At 42.7% G+C, this 20,762-nt stretch overlaps 1 protein-coding gene across 3 annotated transcripts in view; it reads right to left on the reverse strand.

The window, feature by feature from the left end:
- Positions 1-2,345: 2,345 nt before the first annotated feature.
- ITPRID1 (ITPR interacting domain containing 1) overlaps positions 2,346-20,762 on the reverse strand; it is a 43,044-nt gene continuing 24,627 nt past the window's right edge. The window contains exons 7-12 of one of the 3 annotated variants that reach the window (XM_061374830.1): positions 10,830-10,915; positions 8,958-10,457; positions 5,745-5,872; positions 4,822-4,933; positions 4,019-4,148; positions 2,346-2,870 (exon numbers count right to left, since the gene is read on the reverse strand). In XM_061374830.1, coding sequence (XP_061230814.1) covers positions 2,839-2,870; positions 4,019-4,148; positions 4,822-4,933; positions 5,745-5,872; positions 8,958-10,457; positions 10,830-10,915 — 1,988 coding nt within the window. In that variant the 3' untranslated portion in view covers positions 2,346-2,838. Of the gene's footprint in view, positions 2,871-3,463; positions 4,149-4,821; positions 4,934-5,744; positions 5,873-8,957; positions 10,458-10,829; positions 10,916-20,762 lie in introns of those variants that run through there. The other 2 variants (XM_061374829.1, XM_061374828.1) reach the window with 2 other exon arrangements.

The raw sequence follows: 20,762 nt of genomic DNA on the forward strand, positions 1-20,762 counted from the left end.
GTTGCCTTTGCACTCCAGAAGGTGTGACCCAGACATAGGAAATGCTGAGCATTTAACAGGGAGCTACAAGGATTTCAGGTGGCAGTTTTAGCTTTCTGCAGGTAAGAGGTGCTGAAAAAGCACCAGAGAGCAGGGAGGAGAACAACTGCTGTAGCATACCTACACCCTGTGTATCTCACCCCTTTCCATAGCAAGTCTGATCTATATTGTATGGACCTTTGTGGGGCCCCAACAGCCAATGTTTCTACATAGGTCAGTTTCAAAGAGCTGGAAGAGGGAGGAAAACAGCTTTCTGCTCAAATACTTGCATTTCTTTTCCTTTTTTTTTTTTCCTTTTCCTTTTTCTCCTTTTTCTGTCTGAAGTCCTTCAGTGTCACAGGGTCAGTTTTCTTCTTCAGACTTGCAAACTGCCTTGTGCTAATGCTTTCTGCAAGTAATGTAGTCATCCCGTCCCCCGTCCCCCCCCAGATATGACTCCCTGCCTTGTGAGCCTGTAAGCTAATTTTTATGGTTCTAGCTAGCTAGAGCAATTATGAGACTCAATCAGATATGTTAGTATTTCATTAATTCTGTGGAGTTATCATTAAGATTCCCACCATATTTGCTTATGACTGCCCTAAAGGGAAAGAAGTGATAGCATTTAAAGGGTTCGCAGCACTGTGAGGTTAAGAGGGTGCACAGCTGGCTGTCATCAGTGCTACCTCTGGACTTTCCTGATCACAAAATTGCTGCCTGTTTTCTTTTCTCTCCCATCTCCAACAGCAGCATTATGAGGCCTTGCCCAGCCATCCTTGTAACATGCTCGGAGGAGTTATGAAGTGAAATATCACTCATTGTTCTCTAGGGTAAGTCAGAAGATTTTTCCCTTTCACATTGCTTAGGATGTTTTTTTATTGCACAAGGTTACAGCTTAACTGTTAGAACAACACTGGGGGCCTGAAATGTCATCTACATTTGTGAATGCAAACAAGTTCACAGTAACAATATTTGTGGGTGTCTAAGTGTTGCGTAGGGGACAGCCCTATCCCATCCGTGGCATGCATGAACTATTTCATAATTAAATTGAAATGAGGAATTGGACTGCACATACCAGTCTAGAGACCATACAAAGTTCTTAGCAGGAGTCAGATTCAGTCCTGGTTGAGAATACAAATGGTAGAATTCAAATGGCACCAGAGGTCCTGCATGACCTTTTAATTAAGAACAGTCACCACCTGTCAATGCCATCTTCAGGACACATGGACATAAGACAGGCAGACAGTGATTGCAGCATCACATACCTACAGAGCTTTTACATGCAGCATCATGCTGCACTTGGAAAAAACATCTTGTTTCATGGGAATAGTCATAGCCATGGTCTGGTTGAGGCAAAGAAGCTTTGTCATCCTCTCTTCTGGTAGACCTTCAGCACTGGCATCATTGTGTGTCATTCAACCATACTCTTTACTTGTCTTCCTCCACAAACTGAGGTACATCTGCAAACACAGTTCATAAGCCAGTGGAAAGAGTAAATATTAAGCCCTATTTATTGCTTGTTCCTCCAAAACGTAGGTGAAGGATGTTTTGGTCCAGTTTGCATGCTGCCAGAAGGTACTGTCACAATTGCAAGTCTTGACATACAAACTCTGAAACACTTGGTACGAGGAAGTGGTGTGCAAATCCCATGCGGGGTCTCAAGGAAGGGGCAAATTTCAACCAGCAAAATTCATGGCCCAGCAGGCTGTGGAGGATCCTGTCAGTTGCTATGTTATGTACCTCTCTCTCCCAATCATTTTATTACCCTGAACATCTGCGGAAACGTGGAGGTGCAGGGAGCCTCGAGGCTGCTCAGCATGCTTGACTCCATTTTCTCCTTAAACATGTGCAAATGCTCCTATTTGCACCTTTGCAGAGCTGTGATTTGCAACACCAAAGCCTAAATGACACCTAAGATCCCTCCAGAGCATTAAACAAACAAGCTAGTAGGACATCTCACAGTCTGGGAAGTGCTAAATTGAAAGCAGTAGTACAAACTACACGGCTCTGAAAATGAACCAGTTGAATTTCTTTGCTGTGATCCAAACCTGAGAGGCCTTTTCTTATGGCTTTTTCTGTGTGAATCCAGGCTCTGTGCACTCCCAGTAAATGGAACCAGGATTCTGATTCAAGACTTCTAACATAGAAAATCCTGTGTTTCTCATCTCATTTTGGTTTCAATTGGATTTATACAAAGCAAATATGAAGAAGACATCCAGAAGACTATTCACAGTAATATTTTGACAGAACGGGTGTTTGACATGTGTTTTGTCACTGAGCTTCTGATTTGATCTAACAGTAGATACAAACTTTACAAAATCAGTGAGAGGAAATTAGTAACAACGTAAAAGTTAGAATGTGACTAGGACTGTACAAGGTAGTGTAGGCTTAAGGATTAATATTGGTTGAAGGACTGTGTTAAAGTAACTGGCTATAAGGAGAATACGTTTCTGATGGTATCTCCTGGGCTGTCTGCAAGCTCTGAAGTTTATCCTTAAAAACAAACCACCTTCTCTTCCTTCTAAATGACTTTTCACAGAACAGCCCTATCCCATGTGATTGCAATTGGGCACATAGTAGGTTTCACAGCCACAGAATAGCAAAATACATAGCGCCTCTCTTCTAAAATTCCTTTAAAAATACCTGCTTTTCTGGCCAGTCACCTCATTGCAAATGAACCTGCTGTGATCAGAACATTCTATAATGCGATGTTTGGTTCCTTTGTTTCTGAGGTACACCATGCATTTCAGGAAAACCGTCACATTTCCTAGAAACAAAATCCGTAAGTCTGTCCTCCATCAGTCTTTTCCTTCTGCTGAATCATTACCTAAAGGATTTTGGAAAGATTTCTTCAACTGGGAAAAAAAAAAAAAAAAAAGGAAATAAGTGTTAGTAAGGCTAATCTTAAAAGGAAATGAGTGCAAAAGATGACAAAAGATGATCTCAAACATTTCAGTTCTTTGTTCCTCACTGTCTAGGGCTCTCACTCTTTGAACTGTGTGCTAAAGAACTTGATTCTGCTTGATAATATCAGTGGTAATATTAATATAAATCAGTAAAGTATTATAAGACTAAAATAAAGAGCATCCCCTCCCACGGTGTTCACATGAAGCTTCTGCAGAATTGAACCCTTATTGTTAATTTAAGAGAATCGATTAATCCCTCAAAAATCCTTTAAGGAATGTTTATGTGAAAGAGACCATTAAATGATAAGGCAGCTATCTGAGAGATTTTTGAGGCATATTTTATATTACAAAAGGCAGGCAAACAATTTTTTTATGGTTACATAATGAAATCAGAGCACTCAGAAATGCTGACTTTGAATTTCTCCAGAAAAACAACAAACCTTCCAGTTCACTGCCTTTACTGCCCTTGTAAAACTGGGTAATTGTCTCTGCAATCTGAAGCCATAAATTACTGATTTCACGTGGTAGGAGAGGGTTGGATGTACTAATTAGTCAAACAGTTGCAGTCAAAATCTAAGCAAGCCAAATACCATCCACATATTTATATGCTCTTCTCTCTGAAGAATCTAGATCATTGCCAGAGCTTATTGAGAAATATCAAGACAGGTCCAGTTCCATTTCTGCCTGTGTTGCTTATGCAGACTGAAAGTGCCTTGAAATACAGGCTCCATCCCTTCAGATGAATGCATAGCAGAGCAGGAAAGGGTCCTGCTCTAGGCTGTAGCAATGAGATACAGAATAGTAAAACTGCATTGCAGATGAGCGATCCCTTCCACTTAAAACCTTGAGGGTGAGCCTGAAACACCTCCTTACATTGTGTATAAATGCCTTAGAGTCCATTTTTGCTTGGGGAGTTCCTTTTATTTCTTTTGCACTGGTAGAGAGCTCCTGTGGGGCAGACTTGACTGAATTTGACTCAGGCATTGTCCTGGTGGGAAACTGCATTGAGGGTGCCTCCAGCTGTGGGACAGAGAGTGAGCCTGTTGCTGTTGTGGTTTTGCTAGGAGGTCTTCGGAGCACCATTTTTGAGCACCCACTTCGAGGATGGTCAGTGTCAGCAGCATCTGGAAACGTTTGTTTATTCTGGGCTTTTCTTTCTCCCTTCCAATCAGAGAGTCCGAGCTCAGAAAACAGATGGGATTGTTCTGCTAGTAATTGGTCCAGCTGCTGCAGAGAAAATAGAAGGAAAAGCATATTGCAGTAATAAAAATATAATAAAAGGAATCAAGCAGGATACACAAGAGTCTATGAAGCATGCCTGCTTCTTCTGCTTGGTCCAAAGAAGACATGCAATATCTGGCAAATGTGATGTTGCCATAAAGAGGAAGAGAAAAGCCTAAAGGACATTTAATTCAAACCTATAGACCTAATTGCCTAATGGAAAATCTGCAAATGGACTTCAGTCTGTGGCCATTGCAGTCTTGACCCTCTAACCTAACCCTGTCAAGGAAGAATTAAAGACAAGTCCCCTGATTATCATTTCTTTACCTTTCCTTATTAACCAGAGAGCTAGACCAGAAAAGAACCAGACCGGTAACTGTTTCTCAATGATTATGTAGGCTGACTGCCTGTTACCTTATTCTAGCAATCAAAGGCAGAGTAGGATACAGACACTTTTATAAGTATTGTCACTTCTCCTGGGTAGTTGAGCTCAAGCAGCGTAACCAAGGAGAAAGAGGGTCAAAGACGTAAACTGAAGTCTGTTATTGGAAAACCTCCTCTTTTGGGGAGTGAAAGGGTTGTTCAGCTGTACCTCAGAGTCAGCACTTTGAACAACGAATAGCAGGACAGACTTTAAACTCTCCCCTCACAACCCAGAGCAGTGGCTTGTTCAACATACCATAAGGATGCTCTCCCTGACCTGGCAAGCTTGATCCCTCAGCTGAAATTCCAGCTCTGCAACCTCCTGACGAACAGCTCGCCGTAAGAGTTGTAGGTGTCTGGCTTCCTCCCTGCACGGACAGAAGTGGAAACACACTTGAGTGAGCAGTGAACAATCTCCTCTTCTTCAGCTCCAACATAACGCCTGTATCTCCTTCCACTGCAGTCTTGCTTTCACCCATGATCACAGGATACCTTCCAAAACAATAAATAACAGCCCTTCTCTGCTAGACTCTCATTTCCTTGATTATCTCAGTTGCAAGATAAAACCCACTGTAGTTGTAGAACCAGCTTGAGTTTGGGCAGGTTTATCACTTCTGATTTATCACCCGCACAAACACTGCATAAATGTCCTACTTTTAGGCAGCAGAGACTTGAAGCCCCTTGTGATTTCTTGTGAATCTGAGGTTTACTGGTAATCACTGTGAACTTGAGCTGAGACCATGAAGAGCTAGTTCAAGTTTTCCTCCATTGCCCCTGCATTGATCGTGTGTGCTAAATACATGGCCTAAAGGGACTGATCTGTCAGAGATCATTGCCACCTCCTTCCCTGGGACACCAAGCTCCAGCTGAGTGAGAGTTGTTCCTGTGTTACTATTGCTATTAAAACATAGTATTTCCATGATAAAAATCTTGCTTACATCTATGGAGCAATCTTCCCCTTCAGGATGTTTATATTTAAGATCCTTGAACGATGCAGAGAGAAGCTCACTTTCCTCTGAGCAAAACCCACATCACAATACATTTCCACTTGTGGGATGCCCACAGCTGCACCTCATTGACCAGAAGTACTGTGGTACCACAAGTGACCAGCCATGTTGCATGCACCCATGGGCTCTTGCTGATGCTAGTTTTGGGTTTAGTGTGTTGGGCTGCCATTACCTTCCTGTATCTGGCATAGCGCTGGAAAACAGCGCCTGCTGTTCTGTCAGGTGCTGTTCAATTTCATCCAGCTTCTCCTGGAAGTGCTGGCAGGAGCTCTTCATCACTTCTATCTCATTGAGGGTACACTACACAGAAAAACAAGAAGACATCCCACTTTACTTCCTTTCTTTGAGTACTTCCATGTTGAGCGCATTTGAAGCTGACAGCCCAAGCCTTATGGGTCCTCCTCTTACCTGCACAACAGTAACCTTGTGAGCAGCTGCCATGGAAGTCCAGATGGCACTTCAAGCGAGTTTACTCTGGGTGCATCACTCACATCCTAGTCACCACATTTTCCCCTAAAGCATGTAGGATCAAGTCCTGGCACTACCTGATGATTTCATTTTTGCCATTGAAGGGGAAAAGAACTTTGATCAAAGATCTGATGCAATGTGCCAAAATCTGGTGTTATCACCCTGCTGTCAGATATTATATTTGAACAGGATGAGTTGCTATGGATTAATGATAGGTTAAATTACTGTCTACTGGACTGTTCTTAAAAAGCAAAAGAGGGAGAAGGGAAGAGAGGGAAGATAAATACAAACTATGGGAAGGAAAAGAGTCTTTCATGATGGGTTCCGCCAAGCATTACACTGGTAATTTCTCATCTATTACCAGTTACTAACCTAAAACTGGGTTTATCTAACCAAGTGCAGATATTTACTGCAATGACGTATGTGCAGGTGCTGCAACAGAGCAATTGTTCTTATCCAGAAGTAGACATCTGTAATAGGTCAGAGAACCTATGCCATAAATGTGACCATTACTCTTCAGTGAGAGAAAGGTATCTTGTATGATTGATCATCTACATCTACCCTGATGTAACTGTCTACACCAGTAATGTTTCAAGGCAGGGGAGATAAATGAGCAGGAATGGCACATGAAAAAGTATAAGCAGATTTGCAAATTACTACATTGCAACACAGGACTAGTACAATGATAGCAGCCCATCAGAATAAAACTGGAGGCCATCTATGCCTGAGTTTCTAGCCACTTTAAAACTTTTGCTTGACTTTTCACACCTTCAGTGCAATGCAGACAGCGTTACCCAAGTGATTTGGGAAGCAATACTGCCTGCCTTCTGAAAACATGCTCCCTCTATTATGCTGAAAGTGCTTGAAGTGCAAGAAGGTTTTGGCATGTTCCCATCTTAGCAAATTTTGGTCTCTAGTAAGCCATGGGAAGACAGTGCATGACCTGCACTCCATTACTGACCACTGGAATTGATAAAGAGGCATGTTTGCAAAGCATAGAAATGCCCAGTCTCTTTGGATTCCTGCAATCATATCCTTTGACGACATCTGTGTTTGTGCTTGAATGTGTCCCTCAGTCCCAGCAAAACCTGAAACATAATGAAGCCCTCCCTGCTAGGGGATCAGCTTCAACCAGAGGGCTAAACCTGTTCCCCATGTATTTGAAAAACCTCATTCTCCATCTCCATTTCAATGAAGCTGCTGTGTACGAACACTCCTGACATGAGTGACCCAGCATAAACCATCCCATAGCAGCAAATGAAAAAGCCTTGGCCCAACAGCCATGGGTTTGCAACAGAAGAGGCTACTTGGAGACTAACAGTAGTTTAATATGGCCAATTGTGTGATGCAGCAGAGGTGAACTCCCCTATGTGTCTGCTTCATGTGGAGCATAACTGTAGCTCTTAATGCTGTGGATGAGGGCAGCAATCACACCCCTGCGAGGCAGTCTGGTGTGTTAATGAGCACCTGCAGACTGAGTATTGGCTGATTGTCCGTTTTCCTCCACCCTAAATGTTAATCTTGATCCTCAGTTTTATTGTTCCTAGATGGAAGTTTGTGGGGTGCAAGTGAGCAGTGCCCACAATCTAATCATGGTACAAATTCATGCTAGCCCTTATAGATGAGGTACAGGCAGCTCCCCTGGCACTGACTTTTTGAGTATATTGCAGAGCACAAGTTCATATGGATTCATTCAGAGTTAACACTCTGCAGGGATGGAAGGGGAATTAACTGTTCTAGAACTATTCTCATGCAAGACCTTTTTCAAAGTAATGTGCATGTAAGCAGATTAAATCTACTATCTAACAGTTGCTCTGTTGTTGTTGCATTCTCCATGCATGCCTTCAGTAAAGGGGATATAACCTGAGCAAACTTGTCTCAGTAAAAGATGTAGAAACTACCCCATTTGTAATGCAAAGTACAAAGTAGGCACGGATGTAATCTCTGCAGTGACTAATGGTAAATTCACTCACATATTGCACAGTGACTTGGATGTGAAGCCATATCCCTAAGAACATATCATAGAATCATAGAAGAATGTAAATTGGAAGGGACCTTAAAGCTCATCTAGTTCCAAACCCCCTATGCACTTCCACCAGACCAGGCTGGATAACAGTACAGTGCAAAGTCTGTTCCTCCCACATTCCCTGTCCACAGACTAGAGAGGACTAATTACCATTAGCCCCCACTAGAAGGCTGTTAACACCGTAGTGAATGAGAAAAAGCTGCTCAGTCCAGCATAAGGTACTGACTCACTGCCATCTTGTGGCAACAGCAAGGCAGCTGACAAAAGGCGTATTTTGCAGTATACTGTTCAAAGAAGACGTTGCAGGATGATCTATTCAATGATGTAGCAGCATAAAAGTCATCAATTTAATTTTCTAGAACTTTTACCTAATAATTTTCTTCCCCAGCTTGTACAGCAGTTTAAGTTTCATGTCCTTATGAAGAGCAAATAGAAGAGGAAAAACGGAAATGCCTTCAAACTAGCAGGAGGTATGCTGCTCCTACCACGTTTTCCTGAGGATGCAAAGGCTTCTCTTGACTTCCCTGCTTGCTTTCTTCCACAACATACGCTGATTCTTTCACAGCTCTGGGGAACCCTCAGCAATTCTGAACAGGAACTCATATTCCAGTTCCTCATTTGACCTGTAAACTTTATCACCCAGCTCATAGTAACCATTTTAAGATTGAACCGATGTACGTAAGTTACTAAAAGAGGCACAACTGAAGGCACACAGATACATTTGCCATTTTTACCCAGAAAGGAATGTTTCTTTCCCCATTCATTTTCCCAGTTACATTCCCAGGACATGTCTCACTAAAGCAGCAAGCATGTCAGGAGAGGAAGGAAAAAGGCATCTTGTACATTTAGCTCACGTGTCAGCTATCCAAGTGTGCGGAGAAAGCTACTCACCGGAGCAGGGTTATGTGTTGCAGTGTCCTGTAGGAGCACCAATGTTTTCAAGAGGTGCAGCTCAGCGGTGGCATGGTTTGAGCAGCAGCCCACAGGGCCCTGAGGAGAGACAGCCACGGGGAAGGTCCATGGGCAGCAGCCATGGAAACAGCAGCAGTGACAGCAGTGGCTGCCCTGCACACCCCTGTTGCTGGCGCCAGAGGCTTCACCCCCATAGCGTGACCTGTATTTGCCACAAACCATGCTGTCAAGAGAGGCTGATTTTGTCAGATGAGCATGGGGTGAACAAAACAGTGGTGGCCACCTGGGTTTCCCAGCAGGGATGTCAGTTTGACTGGAGGCTTCTGTGGTCTGTTTCATACCACCCTTCAAAGCCCCTGGGTCTGACTGTATGAGAGGAGCACCCTCAGAACAGTGCGCTAACACGTTGGAGAAGTCCACAGGATCTTCCTTAACAAGGCACTCACCAAGAGGAGCATTCTGCCCTGTGCCCTTTGCTCTTGGAGGAAACTCCAGCCTTGAAGACATCTGAACAGTAACAGATTTCAGGGGAGCAGAAGCCATTTCACCTTTTTGGACAGCATCTCCTCTTCCTGATTTGTCAACACCTAACATCTCCCCTGTGCTACCAGTCTCTTGATCTTCAGATGAACTCAGTTCAGGCCATTCTGCTAGGCAGGACGGATGCCTCTGTGATACTTGCAGAGAAGACACGCTGCTTCCACTTTGTGGTGCTGAGCCCCACTGCAGGGTTTCTGGGACCCCCGCTTTGGGGGAACATCTTGTATTTTTTGAATCACCATCTATTTTGCACAACTTCTGCCTGTTTGTCACTTCATTTGCTGTAAGCAGGGTATCGTCTTTGCTGGCAACTTCCACATCCCACCTCAATCCTTTAACATGTCCTCGGTTACTTCCATGAGCACCTTCACTGCGTGCAACTCCAATGTCCTTGTCAGTCCAGCACTTCTTACATTCATCTTCACTTCTAATTTTGTTCTCATTGATGACTGCAGGGTTTAGATCACTCAATTCAGTGAAGGTTATATTCACCTTTTTGTGTCCTTCACTAAAATATAAAGAACAGTCAAATTTGGAGGAGCCAGGATCATCCTCACTATCACCCTGCAAACAAGGCCTCTGCTCTTCTATGCATCTCTCTTTTTCCAGTTGCTTTCTTTCAGTCTTCTCCTCTTTCTTGTCCTCGTCACATACAATTTCTTGGACAAAACTCTGTGCCTCAGCTTCACATGCCTGATATGTGTTGTTTTCTGAAGTCAGCAGCAGATGAGTGTCTTCTCCCTGACTAGTGCATGCTTTCATTGATCCAGGTACTGCCAAAATGCTCTCACAAGCTGTGATAAAGACCTTAGCAATGCAATCATCTGGCTCTTGTTGAAAATCTTGATTTAGCATAGGAAAACCCGTCCTGTGTGACAGAGCTCTTTCTTGATTGTGGGTATCAGAAATAAAATTAATCTTTCCTGATGAAGAAGGATTCTGAAGGGATGGAAAAACCAAAACAAGAGGGATTGAAATACTACATTTGTTCTATCACACTGGTTTGCCTATCACTATTTTGCCCTGGGCACCCCAGGACATCTTTAAATACATCTTAAATGCTCCATGAACCAAAGAATCAAAGATTCTTGTACTGTTTCTTCCTTAACAGCTGTAGCCTTGAACCGATCTTGCATTATTGTGGTTCACAAAGTTCTGAAAAAGCTTCTCACCTTCTGAGGTTCTACAGGAGGATCAATTTGTTTTCAGGAAGCTTTCATAACTCCATGAATTTTTATGTATTTATTTGTTACTTATGCCAGGGTTACTGAAATTCTACAGACCTACTGATGACTACTGCTCATCTCTTACCTGCAAACCTGCAGGTTCTGGCAGCTCCTCCATGAACCCACTGCTATCCGACTGGCAGCTGCTTGTTCTTGTCACCATCACATTTGCTGGGGAAAACAAAAGGATAAGAAAAATTAGAAAGATGGACAGAAAGCAGTACCAGGCCAAACTGAATGTGGAGCTAAGCAGGGCCACTTAAAACTGTCCCTTTCTAGAAGTATTCTTTATCCTGGCCAGAACTCTGCAATATTGCTCCAACCACAGCATAGCTACTGCTGATACTACTAAGTGTTGACTTACCAGCGTAATCATTAACTACAGATTTCAGATTTCAATATATTCACACAAGGCATACCATGTAAATAACCCATAAAGCAGCCAACTGCTTGTTTTGCTAAAAGATGTTGACTTCTGATTGTTCGAACTGGCTCAGACCAAATCTCATTTCATATCTATGTAGTTTGGTGGCCTAAACCAGGTGACTCCTGCAGGCAAAGGGATCTACCCCAGCCTTTTCCTAAACCAGTTTGTCTCTACTTTGAGGCACTATGTATCATCTTTGCAGTTTTTTGGTCTGAGGACAGGAAATCACAGTAACGGAGATGATACAGGACTGCATGGCAAGACAAAAAGGGAAGAGGAAGGTATTCTAGATTTACTAATCTAATTTTCTAATTTAGCACCCACATCACCTGGCTAAATAATTTCTTACCCCAACTTTTGCAATTAGACAAATCATAAACCAGTAACTGGCTGATTTAATGAATAAAAGGCAACCCTTTTTAAAAGTACAGATGCTTGAAAGCAAACCCTCAGTTATTCTGTACCTCCTGATACCTCTCAGCCCTTGGATAACTTACATTTTCAGGTAACTTTAATTCTCAGATAGTGCCCTCATTCTCAGATAACTGACACAAAACCAGAGGTAGAGCTGGGGGAGGAGGCTGAGGGGAATAGGAGGAATGGAGGCAGACAATCTGGCTACACTTCCTTTGTTGTTCCTTGCATATATAACCACTACTGAACACTAGGGCTTTTTATCTTCTGGTTGTATCCATGGAAAATGACAATTCACCAAACAGTTCTGAGACCTGAGTTATTAATTCCCATTTGTGTGAATCGGAAAACGCAAAAATCTGCAGTCTACAAATTATATTTTCACACATTAACGGACTATGTTCTAATTAAATGTATCTTGGACATCGGTTAATGAAAATCACACAATCTATTTGTAGGCAGCAACTGTAAAATCAAAAGCAGCTATCATTTTATGGTTTCGAAATTAATTACTTGCATTGTTAGTCCTGGTATCATCTTTAGCACACCAGCCAGTCAGTCACTTTCTTATTTTGGATGAGAAATATGTGGTTACCATTTCACACGTTACAAAATCTGCAGTGATGCTGCTGAAAATTGCCTGGTTTTGTGGGTGGTCTCAAAACTCCTCCTTGCAGTTTCCCACAGACAACATCATGGTCCAGCTTCTCCCCAAGGGACGCTGCTCTACACATTCTCGAAACTTTTCTTAAAGCTGTTTCAATTATCCTTTGCATCTTTGCCAGCTGTTGCTTCCAGTGTGCTGGTCTGGTCTAGAGTCTTCCACACATAAAAATGAAGAAAGGCTTAGGGAAACATCTGAAAAGCTGAAATGCTTCAGCTGCTGTAGTTCCAGCCAACCTGAGACTCAAACTATTTGAGTTTCAAATACTGAAAATCCTACAAACCTAACAGCTGATTTCAGGCTTTAAAGTTTGCAGTTAGAAGACCACATTACCTGCTTGCCTAGTGTTTCAAGGTGCCTGTTTTTCTCCTTAGGTGTGCAGGCAAAGTAGCTGGCATGCCACATGTAGGTGAAAACCCTGTAGCTTTTGATGGAAGAGTAAGTGCAGCTAGAATTCATCTTCTGCAGCCAGATTTGACCCATTTATTAAGTTAAATGTGATGTATCTATTCCAGCAACAGTGCAATCTTCCCACCTACATTTACATTCCTGCACTAGCTAGACAGCTACCCAAAACATGTGACAGTGGACTAAGGGCTGATCTTTAGGTACAAGGTGAGACATTAAAGACTAGATAAAATGTCTGCATACCTAGTTAATATCACCCCAGTTAGGCTACGGAAAGACCTCCATGTATCTCTATGGACTTGCCCGGGAAGGAGGTGTGATGTGTGATTTACTATCATGGCTCTCATTGATAAACCACGCAAGGTATCTAAACAAATCAAGGTTCAAAGCCTTCTGAAAGGCTGTCTATGTATTCATTTAAAAATGGCAGTATAGTAGAACCTAATGACCATTCTGAGCATAAATCCAGTTTCTAAAACTTTCTATGTTAGCAAAATAGAAACTTATAAAAGTATAGTAGAAGGCAAACCATGTTAAACACAGCCCTCAGACCAAGTAATAACCTTCAACTGCATTAGGCCTCAAATTTACACCTACCTGCATAGCAGATATAAGATGACCTAATGCATAGTAAAAACTTAAATTCCACATACAGTCAGTGCAAAGCGGTGCCTCTGAGGGTCTGAGCTGCAGTTCTTTTCCAAATACATTCAGATGCCTAATTTAATCATTATATCCCACATGGACTTGCAAGATCCTACCCAGTATGCCAAGCCCTGTTGAAGGTAGGCAGGTGAGGATAAGGGGTTTTTGGAAGACAAGATGTTTCTCTGACTCTGTATCGCTTTATTCAAGCCAGTAAAATTCCCTTGATTTCGGTGTAAGCCTGAATTTTAAAGAAGACTCAGTAAAAATGAACACAGGCCTCCAATTCAAGGTGGGTAAAAAGCTATGAAGAGGTTGCCAAAGTGCTCCCACAAGGACTTCATGCTGAAGAATGTGGCCCTGGGAGAGACGCGAAGCAGGGCTGCCCTGGGAAGGCAGGACGCAGTGCAAGCTGGGGCTGTGCCCAAACCAGATTAACCATGATAGCCTTTCCAGTTTGAGGCAGCTAGCTTTCAACCTATGTAAATATAGTTTGGTTTAATGTTTGTATACCAGAGCCAAGAAATGTTTGTATAATGGCAGGCAGCATTTGCATAGTGGGGAAACTGTGTTTTGGGTGTGGAGTGAGACGATTGATCACTTCATTTCCTCTTAGTGTCCCTAACAGCAGTTAAATGACGCTTTAAATTAGGCCGTGCCTGATGAGGAATCGAGTCTCTTTGTGAATTTTTCAGCAATGTTAATAGCTTGCCAATGGTAACAGTCCAGTTTTTCTTGGCAGGTCCTGCTCCCCAGCGAGGATACACATAGCCCAAGTTTCTAGCAGGAGACTGACTGTTCGCAGGGGTCCAAAGCAGGTCTTTGCTATGTCTCCTAGGACAAATTCCTCTATCTCCCAGGTATCTGAAAATGTCTAGACTGGATGCTGGTGGTGGCTTGTGCCAGAATAGACTAGCACCTAAAGCCCTTTCAGCAGTGGCCAAGGTCACCGCTTCTTCACAGCAACAATTCCTTATGTTTGAATAAACTAAAGCCTTTTAGCAACTGGAACATTGTCCTAAAGGAGGGACACAAGTTGGTCAAATATATGGGGGGGAGGGGGGGGTGTCAGGTCAGCAAAATTTACACGGTTCATTTTGACATTTTTAGATGCTTTCACCTTTCTCTTTCAGATTAACAGTTTTTGTTTTGTTTTCCTGAAATCAACATTTTTTTTTAATTTGAAGAATGGCGCAAAAAAATGTGTTAAATCACCTGGACATCAAGCGAAACATGTTTCTGTTTCTAGTCTACCCAAACTTCATTTTTTCCCCAACCATTTGGTTCAGCCACTGAACCAAAGTATCTATTATTCATGTAGCTCTACTCAGTTCTCCTGGTGTGCAGAGACACCCAAAACCTGTAGAGATTCTGCAAATACATGCAGAGCATCACACCAAGGAAAGATAAAGTATGTTTGGAGAAGAAGTAAAGACGCAGACCGTATTCAACTATGAACTAAAATTTACAACCCTGGGCCCTGTGAGGAGAATACATCTGGCTATGCTGGAAAGAGGAAACCTGAGGATTGCCCCAGAAGATCTTGGTGAGGAAAACCTTGGCTCTTCGCCTTTCTGTGCTAATTGAACTGGGATAGTTTAGCTCCTGCATCCCATTTCTGTTCTGCCTGAATTTTAAATAAAAATAGGCTAGAGGAACTTACTAATCAGGTTTCTGCTTCATTTTGTATCGTATAAGAAAGTGCTTGCCTTCCAAACCCCAAAGCTCCCACAGCTTTCCAGCCCTTTACTTGATCAATCCAGTTTCATTAAGAGACATTTTCTCTTGCCTTATTTGCATGCAGATACAGTGGCTCCCATTTTCAGCAGCCTTCATTACAGAAACTTTCTGAAACTATCAGGCTCCTAGGTTTACCATTAATGAAAGAATATTCCCTAATCAGTAATAAAATCAGTGCTAGAGTACAGTTCTGCATTCCTCTGAAGACTCCACAGCTGGTTTTCTGTGGACTTGGATGCAAACGACACCACCTTTTTCTAGTTCCCAGCCTGGAGAATACTTGCAAACTGCAGAAGATACCATGAGAGCTATTATACTGCTTGTAAATAATAGCACTTTTTTTTACATGTCTTTTGGATCACATTAACATTGATGAATGTACTTCAATATTTGTTTTCGACATCATTTGAGTACGTGAGGAAGCACAGGCACAGAAACTTCAAAGGCAAGAGCATTTGTGCAAATATGAACTTTAAAATCACAAATGAAAATCTGGACTGCTCATCCTGTCACAGGAAAAAGCAGAATGGCCAATTGCAACCTAGCAACGCTGCTCAAATTTCAGATATTTTTAAATCTGCTACATAGACGGGACTAAACAATGCACCAAAGCCTCAATTTAGTGAGATGCTTTTTAAAAGAAAAAGAAGCTTGAAGGACTGAGAACATGTCTTTCCTGCTTTGCTCTATTAGCAAAAGTATTTTGCAGTGTCTCTGACACAAAACTCTCAAGGCATTAACTTCATTACAGCTTAAACACTTGGGCTAAATTCAGCAGGGAAACTAGGCTCAGGCTTAAATCAATGTGCAATATTCCCACACCCAGAGTTAAGTGGAGACACAAATACCTCACTGATTTTGCCTTAAACATACCCATTCAACTACAGCTGAATTCAATAGTAGTCAAATGCATGGATGTCTTCATTAAGAGATGTGCTGAAGGAAGATCACACCATGTCCACAGAAGTGCCAGAACTGAATAGATATTTTATTGCATCCTGGATGATTTGGGTGTTTGCTTGTCAAACACAGGCATCACATACTGGAAATGCTTGGTCAACCAAAGCTGCTCAGCATTATGGCTCTAGTGGCAGCATGCAGAAGATGTAAAGGTTCTGATTCTCCATCACAAAGCAAAAAAAAAAATAAATCAAGAATTTGCATCTTACATGGCAAAAAGGGACTTTCAACAATGCATTTTCAGACAGTACCTTCAAACCAGAAATAGCCTCATTTGAGTAGTTAATTGGATCCATCTCATTTATAGGTTTCACTCTTATCTCTGCCTGCTCTGCAAGTTGGTAAATCCATAAGTTATCCTTAACAATACTGCCTTGCCTATAGCACCATACAAAATGATGTTGCAGGACAAGCTGGCTGTGTTCTAGAGGAGTAAGTCAGCTGCATAGCACAGTTACGGATGGTCCAGTCCTATGATGGGAGAGCTGCTGCAGCTTACTCCTCTCTCCTGCTAGTCAAAGAACAGATACCACCAATTTTTAAGTATCACACTCCACAATATGGCTATTAAGAGCTAATAAAACTCCACTGAAAGTATGCATTCTGCATAAGCCTTTTTTTTAGTGCTGTTACCCAGAACGGTGGACTTCCTGAAGCTCACTGAACTGGACGCACTGGAAGAAATGATTTTGTACAACTGTCAGCATTTGGTGGAAAGAAATGTTGTTATTCATATCAGTTCCCATGTATGCGGAAAAACTTGATCCTATGTAAGTGTCCCATAAAATCTGTTCATTCCCAGCATACCGTACTGTCTTCACTTAGTCTAAGTAGTTCCCCCATAGGCAACTGCACTGGTTAGTGGCTGTTGACTGTGAATGTAGTCACAGTACTTTTGTACCACTGATCTCTCAAAAGGAAAATCTTAAGTCTTTTTTTCTGTCCAGCTTCTGTAACCCTGATCCACTTTCCACATTGCAGAAATGGTGAACAAGCATACTGAGGTGAGAAAGATCTACTTTATATTTATTTTCTACCCAAACGCAATAAACGATTCTATAACCTGTCCGTAAAAGAGATCAGTCCGGTCATGCTCGCAGCTGGAGCAGGGCGGCAGCGCTGACCGACCCCTTTCTGTACCGCTGTTTTCTGAGTTTTGTGCTGCATTTCAGGAGAACAATCACCAGATGGCAGCAGTACATAAACCACAAATTGTGTTTCCAAAGGAGCAGAAATGAGATAAACCATCTTATTAGAATAGTCACATTATTGTAAAGCAGATAACACACCCCAAAACATACTAGATGCAGCAAAAGCTCCTATTCTTATTCAAAACCAAATGTAGCTATTACATTTGTCTACCCCCTGCTCCTTTTGAATTGAAAAGGAATTTCATGTCAATCATCTTACTCAGTGTGACTGGGTGAAAATATATCTTTAAAAATCTCATCACAAAGCAATTTCCATTATTAATTGTGCCACACATGCTGATAGGTGCTGTATGGATGGGACAGGAGAACTGTCTATGCCCAGAATTACTTACAAGGTGAACAAACCCTGACTCTTCTTGAAGTTATTTCTTTCTGCTTGTCAAAACCCAGTTCCCTCAGCTCTCACACAGTCTGCAACGTTCTCCCCATCACTTTGGGTACCACTGGCGTATGGAGGACTCCAGCTATACTTTTTGTGGGTGTGAAGCCAGACTCATTGAAAACAAGGAGGGGAAAGCCCTGCAGTCCTCACAATTGCAACCACTTCAGGTGGACATGAATGCACATATGTTGCACCCCGAGAAGGTGAGACAGGACCAGGAGGGATGAAAGGTGGTGGGCACATACGACAAGTGACATCTACTGATATCTTGCTTCAGCTCCACACTCATCCTGCAGTTCTTTACATGGTTATCACTGGTGTCAGGCTGTCACAGCCATCATTAGCAGGAGACACGTGCATAGCTCCCCAGGCACTGGAATGCACATGTTGTGCTCCACATCCTCACCCAGCGCCTGGCTCCCTGTAGACCTGTAGGTGCCTACATCCCCATGGGAGGACACTGGCCTAGATGCTCTCAAGATAGCAGTTATTAGCACTTGTAGGAACCAGGTCACAGAGCATTGAAGATGCAAACTGTGCTAGCCTAGAGTATGACAGACATAGCTAGGTAGCAAATCTACATTTATCGTCAGAGCATTCAGCTTGAGCCCTCCTCCAGAACACCCGAGGAAAAAAAGCAGTTTTGCACAAAGTTCCAGCCAAGTTTTCGGCTTAAGATTCAGTGTAGAGTGTGGTTATGTCTAGCATGCTCGTGGCACAGCAGAGCCGTCAGGCAGAGCACAGCAGCCTGGAGCACTGCCCAGGTTGCAAAACCTGTCTGAAAAGCAGGGTGAGAGGGTACACTGTCTGCTCCACGATGCTGTGGCTAGACAGCCACTGGTACCCGCACTACATGCTAGGATGCTTTAAAGCTGGTGCACATATTTACTGATTTAAAACTAGCTTCAGTACATCTGCTGTGCACTACAGTCAGCGCCGTGACAGCAGGTATAAATATACTCCTTTGTGAAATGCCTGGGGCTGGTGGGTGGGTTGGTTGGTGCTTTCACTCTTTCACATTACAGGCTGTCCTGAGCCCGTGTGTAGAAGGAAGCTTTGGAGAAGGACTGAATTAACTGTAATATTCCATAATGCTACTCATTAAAGAAAAATGAAACAATTTAATTTTTCTTAATGTGCATTTCCTCTCCTCCCTACTCAAATCAGAGATGAATATGGGCAAAGGAAGAAGCATGTTCTCTACCTTGTACATGACTGAAAAAGGATGTAATTCCCTGCACTAGTAAATCACATCATGCATCTCTAGAGGGGTCAGAACTGAGGTATGTGGGCACTAGTGGCACAAGTTCCCCATTCAGAAGTCTCCAAACTTGCCCCTTTCAAGAATATCTTCACTACAATTTAGTTCACAGCTCTGTAAATCTCCTTTAACAGATTCACTGGAGTTTCAGAAAGCATTTAATGTAGGTGAGGAGGGAGGTCGTGTCAGGTTTGGTAATATAGATCAACATCGTGAACCTCCCACACTGTTGCTGAGAGTGGCAGACGCATCCCTGCAAACTGCCATGCTCGGGAGCAAGGCAGCTGCTTTCCCCGCGAGTCAGAGCTTCCCGTCATCTCCTGCCTGTCCTACAAAAGAACACACTGCCCTAGAAATGGTAGAAGTATATATGAGTAATCTAAGGGCTGAATTTGACAGGAAAAGAGAGAACACTGTAGGCAGTTCTCTGTGATAAATGATGTTTCTGCAGTCTGGGAGGTTAGGAGTAGTGATGAATCTAGTCAAAACCTGAGATTGCAGTCACTTTGACAATGGTCTTTTATCTTCCCTCAGCTGATGAAACAGCTTCAAACTTTGCCAGGTCCTCCTCCTACTTTTCCTTGAGAATCAGTATCACTTCCATCTTATTTCAACTGAGCTTCAGCCAACTGTCATTAATTCAGATTCGTGCTTCTGCCAAATGTCGGGAGAGACGGGTGATGGTTGTGTCTGCTTCTGATGAAAATGAGAGGTAGAGCTGAATGTCATCAGCCTACACTGTAGATCACGTTACATCACAACTTCTCCCAGTAGCAGCTGCACAGAGATAATGAATAAAAAATAAGCGATTTCAGGGAGCCTCGTAGGGCTTTCTGCAACTGAGAACACCTCACAAAAGGGAGGATGGCTTCCAGCAGTGCTTACAGAGAACCTGGAGAAAAAATAAGTGAAAACCCCTATGTTTTTGATAGGTCTTGCAACTTCTGCCTGGTCAGCAGTGCCCAAAGCCATTAGGAGCCACAACAGATATCTGGCTTCTTTGTAGAAATCAACAGTCAATTATAATAGCTCTATTCAAACTGTGAGCAAGATGTCTAAGAGCATCAGGCTTAGTAGGCTTTCCTCTCTTTGCCAGGGATACTTTCCCAAGGAGAAAACAATGTTTTTTGTTGGAAGGGACCTTAAAGCTCACCCAGTTCCAACCCCCTGCCATGGGGAGGGACACCTTCCACTAGAGAAGGTTGCTCCAAGCCCCATCCAACCTGGCCTTGAACACTGCCAGGGATGTGGCAGCCACAGCTGCACCCAGTAGCTGGCAAGTATGTAGAGGATCTGTGGAATAGGAATCATGTTTCACACCTGTAAAGAAACTGGAGTTCTCCAGAACATAAAAATACAACCAGGATAACACCAAACATCCCCTTCTCACAGGTGTCACTGATAGGTGAATCAGCCCTCTCATAGTAGTCATGGCAAAGCAATGAGATGACATCAGAAAAAGTATGGATGCTCTCACAGAGCTGCCTCAAAGCCTGAGCTGGATGTGGGGTTGGGATTATGAATTTTTCAGGAAGGTTCAAAGTGTCTAGCTGTCAACTAGAACAATTACTATAGCAACATGGAGATCTGCGACTGCACTGGCAAGGCTCTGATCCTCCCATGCTGAGGGCATGGGAAGAAAAGGCAGGGGAAGGAATCTTATAAAAGACCTTTCAAAATCTCAGCACAACTTTAGCACAACCAATTTCATTTCAGTACTTTCTTGTGTAAGACACTATTGCTTTTAATCTAAACTGATGTCACATAAGTATTTGGTTGTCCTCAATACCTAAGGTATTTTATTTCTTTTTACCCCCATGATTTAAACAACAGCAGGTTTTATAACCTTCACTAGGCCATCTGCCTTAAGTATACAGTGTATGCATATCTTTTCTCACTAGGATGA

Source organism: Neopsephotus bourkii, unplaced genomic scaffold (genome assembly GCF_033783945.1).
Source record: "Neopsephotus bourkii isolate Nb327-2 ecotype Australia unplaced genomic scaffold, CSIRO-AGI_Nbou_v1 NB_1655, whole genome shotgun sequence".
NCBI lineage: Eukaryota > Metazoa > Chordata > Aves > Psittaciformes > Psittacidae > Neopsephotus > Neopsephotus bourkii.